Source organism: Silene latifolia, chromosome 9 (assembly GCF_048544455.1).
Source record: "Silene latifolia isolate original U9 population chromosome 9, ASM4854445v1, whole genome shotgun sequence".
In the NCBI taxonomy this organism is placed as follows: Eukaryota; Viridiplantae; Streptophyta; class Magnoliopsida; order Caryophyllales; family Caryophyllaceae; genus Silene; species Silene latifolia.
Genome location: NC_133534.1, coordinates 142,308,618 through 142,316,786, shown reverse-complemented (window position 1 = coordinate 142,316,786; position 8,169 = coordinate 142,308,618). Strand labels below are relative to the sequence as shown.

The following is an 8,169-nucleotide window of genomic DNA, read 5'->3' as shown; positions in this document are numbered from 1 at the left end:
ACAAGTCATATAAAGCATGTAGTTCATCACATAGCACATCAGGTTGAGTAGTGATTGAATTTGTACCTGACTGTAGCCTGATCTGATCTTTACATATGGAATAGTTTTAAATGAGTTACATTCCAGGATCTTGGGATCATTTTCCCTTCTAGTGTTTGGAGCCTGTATGCTCCTTGTCCAACAATTGAATCAATTAAGTAAGGGCCTTCCCATGTGGGAGCTAGCTTGCCTGCTGATTTCTCCTTTTTATTTGGAAATACTTTGCGTAGAACAAGGTCTCCTTCTTTGAAGACCCTAACCCTGGCGTTTTTATTGTCAGTCCTGGCAACTGCTTGTTGATATGATGCCATCCTGATTTTGGCAGCGTCTCTTAGTTCTTCTATCAGGACTAAGTTATCTTGCATCAGGTCTTTGTTTGTTTCGACGTTGTTCAGGCTGGATTTGGATGTTGGTACTCATACTTCTGCAGGAATGACAGCTTCGCAGCCATATACCAGGGAGTAAGGTGTTTGGCCTGTCGCAGTTTTCGGAATTGTCCTGTCTGCCCATAGTACTAATGGAAGTTCTTCAGCCCATCTGCCTCGTCTTTATTTCAGCTTCTTTTTTAGGCAGCTTATGACTACCTTGTTGCTTGACTCTGCCAGACCATTAGCTTTTGGGTATCCAGGGGTCGATGTTACCAGGTTGATATTCCATTCTTGGCAGAATGCTTGAGTCCTTTTCCCCACGAACTGAGTTCCATTGTCACATATTATTTCTGATGGGACTCCATATCTGCAAATAATGTTTGTCCTGATGAAGGATATTACTTCTTTTTCGATTACTTGCCTGTAAGAGTCAACCTCGATCTATTTGGAGAAGTAATCAGTCATGGCTAACATGAAGACTTTTTGTCCTGGGGCTACAGGCAATTTTCCCACAATGTCCATGCTCCACTTTATAAATGGCCAGGGCGCGGAAATTGAATGAAGGAGTTCAGATGGCTGATGTATGATTGTGTGGACCATGGAAAAACGCTCCACTCAAATGCTTTTTCAAAACATTTTTAATTTTAAAAGAGTCGCCACTAAATTTTTAAATGGAATTTAGAAACCAATTTTAGAGATTTGAATTCGTGTGACTATATACGTGTTAGGAAGTTAATTTAATTTCATTAAAACAACACCCAACCCCGCCCGTTGCAATAACGGTCTCTACTAGGTGAAAGATGGCTATTTCGGAAAGATATCACATGCGTATGCAACCATTGAATTTAAATCCTATCATGCGAATTTCATTCTAAGTCGTTTAAAATGCATTTATCTTCGTCGAAGTGGTTTAGCATGTGAGGTTCATTGATTAAACTAGAAAACACATCCAAAGAGAGGGATAGGAAGGCTTACGCTTAGCATAAGATGTATTAACAAACATTAGTGGTTAGCTCATACATACAATATAAATTATAAATAATGTAAATTAAAATCTAAAACATAAACTAATTAAACTAAGGATTAATCAAACAAAGTCAAACAAGGAAGCAAATTAAAACACAAAACCTGGACAAACCCGTGCACTGCACGGATCTGAAATTTTCGAAATATGTCAGAATTGACCCGTGCATACGCTGGTTTTGAATTAATACATTGCTAATTATGAAATAAATACTAAATCAATGCAATAAATTACGAAAATCTACCTAAATTAAAATTACAAATTATAGGTCTGGAAAATCATAAAAAATCAATTTTTATATGGTTAAAAATAAATACACGTAAATTAAATAAACTCGATTTATTAAATCGCCCTATTCCAACACGAGGATATGTAAATGAGACGGGGTGTACGACCGACCGATATGGCGGATTTCTTTCCCATCTCAAGTCAACGCGGGTGCCGGAATGGTACTTTAACTCATACTCAAACTATTCTAGTTTCGATGTTAGTTAGACGATGTTAGACAATGGTTAGTAAATAAACAATAAAAAAACGAAATAAAAAGGAGAGAAGGGAGTTTTAATGCACCCTCAACCTACATGTATCGTTGACACCGTCTTGGGTCGTAATCGATCGTAGATTTTATCTCGAGGGGCCGTCGTCGACGAAGACAATTGAAATTGAATTTTGAAATCACGAAACAAACACGTTCAAAAGGCAGACTTGAGCAGCGATATTCAATCGCTCACCACGACTTCGTTTCTCAACAATTTTTCAAACCGAAAGATGTTTTGGAAACTAGAAAGACTGAATTTTGTGAATATGGAAACAAACCAGAAGTTTTAATAGGATTTGTGCACGAGAATCAAGGCCAAAGACCACGACAGAAACTCAAAAACAAGATTTGTGTCCCTGTTTTCGAGCGGCTGCCACGGCTTTAGTTTAGGGTTTTTTTGGACGATTGATGGTTGCTATTTGCAGTATGTTGTGTGGAGAACTTAGAGAAATGAATGTATGGTGGAGAGGGGGTATTTATAAGGAGTTTCGAAGGGTAGAAGTAGGGCAACAAGCAGTCGGGCCTGTTTCGCATAGCTGTTGTCCATCAACTAATTCGTGGGGTTTTTAGGGTTTGTATGGGGGTTTTCTTGGTGGTTAAGCTAAGGTAATATGGGTAGGATACTAGGGTATGGTGTAGGGTTAATGGGCACGGGTTTGGTAGCTGTTTGGAGCGGGTTTTGGGCTCGGGTTTGAGCACGCAAAATAGAGGGGGCTGCTTGTTTTGCGGGCTGTTTGTGGGGTATTTGGGACGGGAATTGGATGGGATTTGTGGTGTTCTAGGTGCTGGGTTGTTGTGGGTAATGTGGAGCACGGGTTGGTGGTGATGGGTTGCAGGTTTGGACCAAGTTTGAGTCGGTTTAGAAGGGCTTTCGATGGGCTATACAAACACGGGTAAAGGAAGGAATTGGGCTGTGGATATGGGGGTGTTTGGAACGAGATTTGGGTGTGGATATGGGGGTTCGAACTGGGGTTGGATGGGTAGAGGTCTAGGTTGGTTAGTGTACTCGAGATTCGTGCCAACTCGTAAAGAAAACGGGCTTAAAAACCTAGCTAAAATCGAGCTCCAAAACGCGTGGTTGAAACGAGTTTTAAATTTTCAAATTCGATTTTTCAAATCAAATAGCACATTTAAAATGAATGATTTTTCAAATAAAAAAAAATATATTTATTTTCAATAAAATAAATTTAAGGAAATAAATTCAAATTAAAACAATAAAATGAATTCACTTAAAAAAGCTTTAATTTAAATATCATTTAAATTAATACTCCGTCGACAACGCTCATTCCACATCGTAAAACGAGCCCGAATAATGACAATGACAACTAATAAATACATGCGTCCTATCATCATCGGGTGTTTGTCGGGTTCTCTATAAATTCCAATATCGACAGATATGGGTATCTACAGAGCCCCCACTTTGATTGAGGCTTGGACAAGGCAAAAGTCAAAGTATGCCCCAGGTCCCTCTCGGCCTGAGGATTCTGCGGGTCGTTTATAGTCCATTAGACTTGCGTATGTAAGCTCGCCAGCCATGAGAAGAGATCATACCTGAAACTTCGTCGGGGATCAACTCTTGCTTATGTTGCGTCGAATTATCATCGTTAGTCATCGACCCATAAATTGCATATATGGTGGGTTGAGCCTTATCCTCAGGCGCCTACGTATCCGTTTCTGACGGAATCAAACCCGCGTCGTAGTTCGGCTCGATGGCCCGTAGCTTTCTGCCGCCGGCTCGGATGCCAATATCCCATTGTTCATGCATGTGAGTAAAGACAAAACTTGCGCTTTGCTTAGCAATTTATTTGTTCGCTAGGGAGAACGATTCACTGAAACTGACGTTTCTGTTGGGGAAATGTCATTTCCGTAGCATTCCGCTGTTGATCTTTGTTAGGAGGATGCCATCCTGTCTGTTTTGTGGTGGTCTCTGGAGCCGCGGCGACAGAGCCCCCAGTTGGAGCATATTCTGTAAATTTAATCATAATATATAGCACGCGATTCACGTAGCGACATTTTGATGCTTGAAATGGTCATCGACCGAATTTTGATGGGTCTCTGGAGCCGACGGCGACAGAGCCCCCGGTTGAAAGAAAAGGAAAATGGGTTATCGACCCACAGACATGAACATTACTTAGAAAAGGTGGGTCATTGACCCGGACTTTGAATATCTCGAAAATGATTGGCCTCTTCGAGGCGAGAATTTATTTCAGTTTTCTGGATCCAAATGATTTTTCGAATCAACACATAATTTTATTTTCAATAAAATTAATTGCGAAAAAAATTATTTCAAATTTCTGGAGTTAAATGATTTTTCAAATCAAAACATAATTTTATTTTCAATAAAAATAATCGCAGAAGTTTATTTCAAATTTCTGGAGTGAAAGCGATGGGTAGACACGACCTTTTGACAAAAAGACTCGGACTTTCTGACCCGTAACCAATGTGGGCGTAACCCAATAAAATCCGTAAGTGTGTACGGGATGTTAATTCAACATGGGACGCGCAGGGGATGAGATTGTAAATTAGTCACTTCGGTGCACGAACTATGACAAATTCCGCAAGAGAAATGAGCGAACAAAACCCGAAACGGATGGGGCCCACTTGGCGCGCCACACGGGCCCTACACGGCCGAAATAGAGGGGGTATGGGACTTGCTTTCTTATTTCAAAAAGCTACCAAACTTCCTAAAGCTAGTAGGCTTCCAAGTTTCCAAATTTCCTAGAAGATTTAGGTTTCCAAAACCTAAAGGAATTATACTTCCAAAATTCCTCATCTCTTTTCATATATAAGGAAGGGCTAAGGGTTGAGATTTCCCACAATTTCTCAAAGAAATCTCTCTCGCTTAAAAGAATATCTTTCTTAGAAAAAAAACTAGTCATGAATTCCCTGTTTGGGACCATGAAGGGATGGGCGACAGAATTCAGGGGTTTAGAAATCCAAAATCTGAATGCGGCGGGAATTCAACAAATTATTTTCCTGAGGCAAGTCATGATTCAACCCGCATTTCTTAAAGAGTGCCTGAGAGTGTGGGATCCCGAGCATCATGTCTTTGCTTTTCCGGAGGGAGAAATCTGTCCCCTTCCTGAAGAATTTACCGTCTTAGGAGGATGGAGGACCACGCAAGAGCCTGTGGTTCCCGACTTTGTGTCCAACTGGACCCGAAAATACCGCGAATATCTAAACTTGTCGCGTGATGAAGCCCGTACCATCGTCGATGGTGGAAAGGTGGACCTGCTTGCGCTAGTGCATAAATTCCGGCGTGCGAATGACCCAGATATACCGATCATTTATCGACGCCGCGCCTTTGACCTCATTCTATTGCATCTTTATTGTTTCGAGGGGGCGATAGAAATTCCATCTTATCGCGGCCAAGCTAGACTAATCCGAGTCGTGGAGCAAATGGAGAATGGTGCTAATCCTGCATGGATTATACTAGCTGAGACTATTAAAAGCTTGGATGCACAAAAAGCCAATCCAGGATCTTTGTATTCATGGGATCAACCGATCTCTTGCAAGTTTGTCTTTCTTCTCCTTTTTCCTTTTTCTCTTTTCTTCTCTTTTTCTTTTTTTTTTTTTTTTTTTTTTTTTCGTCTCTTTTTTTTTCGTCTCTTTTTTTTTCGTTCTTTTTCCTTTTTTTTTTTTCGTTTTTTTTTCGTCCTTTTTCCTTTTTTTTTTTTTTTTTTTTTTCGTTTTTTCGTTTTTTTTTTACCCGCCTTTTTCGATTGTCTAACGGGTATGGCTCGCGAGCGTCTTGGTTTGATTGATCCGCCGTTGAAACCGGAAGATTATCATGTCGAAGTCTCACTAATCGGCGACGGCGCTACAGTTCTGAGCAAGGATCCGATTACTGGCGAAATATGCTGATTAGCGGAACAGGGTCTCACATTCGCTGGTCCTTACCATGGCTTCATTTGAGCTCACTTACCGGCCTCGCAAATACTGATCATACACGGTATGTCACTTTGTTAGGCTTGGATCACCCTGTCTATTTTTACCCGGACCGAGTGCTTCGCCAATTCGGTCGTAATCAAATCGTCTCTGCGACGGAGGCTTCGCGAGGTCCTGCTTTTGTTATTTCTCAGGGTAGATGTCATACTTGGCTCCATGCGTGGCGCCGAAGGACCGTGTGGCGCATTCCCGAGCCACGCGAGTCTACTTGGGTTTCCCCTTCATATCTCAAATGGAATACAGAACCGGGCCTTAAAGCAAGGAAGAAACTACAGAAAGATGATGCCATTGATCGGGAGAAGCATGACAGGGGGTTAAAAAATCGACAATTCTTTATGGGCCGATTCGGGCCCGACCGAGATCGAGACTAGGCCCGACGAGAACCCTAGGGCTAACCCTGGTGCTCCTAGCGTGTGGGACCGACTGGGTAGTACAAGTGGTGACGTTCCGACACTTGCAGAGAGACTTGGCCCTCGACCAAGCGTAAAAGAGAGATTGGGCCCGCGAGAAGACAGCGTGGTCCCCCCGAAGAAACGGGCAAGAATGATGATGGGTGAGACATCGTCTCGTAGTGACGGGACACGCGACCCAACTAAAGATAGGCGGTAGTTACGGCTCTATTATTTAGTATTACTATTATGCTTTTATTTGCTTTCCTGTTAGTTTGATTTGTAATGGGCGTCGCCCGGATTTATCAAAATAAAAGACACGTATTATTTATTAGAAATCCTCAGTTTCTGCGTTGAATATTTCATTTTTATTGTGGTTGTACCCTTTTCAAGGGTTGCCTACGTATCTGCTTTTCAACAGAATCAAACCGAGGTCGTAGTTCTCTCATAAAACATTTCAGGCAGTGGCAACAAATGCCAAACTTAAAACTTATTCAAATAAATCACAATTCAAGTGTTATTTCATGATAGTACTTCTTCAACTGATCCAGATTCGTTGGATTCGAGAAATCATTTCCATCCAAATCTGTCAAACGTACCGCGCCATCTGTGAGTATCTTCTTCACGAGATAAGGACCGGCCCAATTAGGCTTAAACTTCCCTCTTGGATCGATGGTAATAGAGCCCTTGCTGATTTGAGAACTAAATCGCCTTCATTAATTCCCCTGGGCTTCACCTTCTTGTTAAAAGCCCGCTCTATCCTTTTCTGATAGAGCTGAACATGATACAACGCATTCAACCGACGCTCATCAAGTAACACCAACGAATCATATCTGGCTTGGACCCAATCCGCTTCCGGGACTTGGCTTTCGAGCAATATGCGCAGGGAGGGTACTTCCAGTTCGATTGGTTTATCGCTTCCATCCCGTAAACTAGATAGTACGGGGTTGCCCCCGTGGCTGTTCTGATGGATGTTCTATATCCCCACAACGCGAAGGGTATCTTCTCCGGCCACTCCTTGTAATTGTCAGACATCTTTCTCAATATAATAGCCACCGTTTTGTTAGCGGCCTCCACTGCTCCATTTGTCTGAGGTCGATATGGGGATGACTTATGATGCTTGATTCTATACTTTTTAAGTATAACGGATGGCTCAGCTTAAAAGTGAGTTCCATGATCACTGATGAACTCGTGCGGCACTCCGTACCGACAGATGATGTCATTCTGAATAAACTTGGCTACTTGCTTCGCATTTAGCACTTTGTAAGACTTGGCCTCTACCCACTTGGTAAAGTAATCAATAGCGACTAGGATATAACAATGCCCTCCTGTTCCAGAAGGGTTTACTTTTCCGATGATGTCGATTCCCCAGGTTGAGAAAGGCCAAGGTGACGTCATGGTGTATAGCATAGAAGGTGGTACATGTTGAATATTCGCAAATATTTGGCAATTGTGACAATGCCGGACATATCTGCGACAATTTGTTTCCATTATTGTCCAATAGTATCCTAACCTCATGATCTTCCGAACTAGCATGTGGGAGTTCATATGCGGCCCACATTCCCCGTCGTGGACTTCTTCCATGACCTTTTCTGACAATGTCTTGTCGACGCATCGCAACAGGACACCCTGTGCTGTCTTCTTATACAATTGTCCATCGTTAGTTTTAACGAATTGGGCGGATAACATTCGCAATGCACGCTTTCCACGTGTATCGAGGTCTGCAGGGTATTCTCCTGCTTCTTTGAATCTCACAATGGATGCATACCAAGGTTCGGCTTCTCTCTCCCCGGCATCATCGACAGCGTTTATATAAGCTGGTGAAGACCTTCGTTCGACACACAATGGCATGCTATCCATATG

General features: G+C 42.1%; 1 protein-coding gene across 1 annotated transcript; it reads right to left on the bottom strand.

The window, feature by feature from the left end:
* Positions 1-7,700: 7,700 nt before the first annotated feature.
* Positions 7,701-8,166, bottom strand: LOC141601686 (uncharacterized). Its single transcript, XM_074421981.1, has 2 exons — positions 7,866-8,166; positions 7,701-7,777 (listed from the first exon to the last, which is right to left on the bottom strand). The coding sequence occupies exons 1-2, from the start codon at positions 8,164-8,166 to the stop codon at positions 7,701-7,703; spliced, it is 378 nt and encodes a 125-aa protein (XP_074278082.1).
* Between the last annotated feature and the right edge of the window lie 3 nt (positions 8,167-8,169).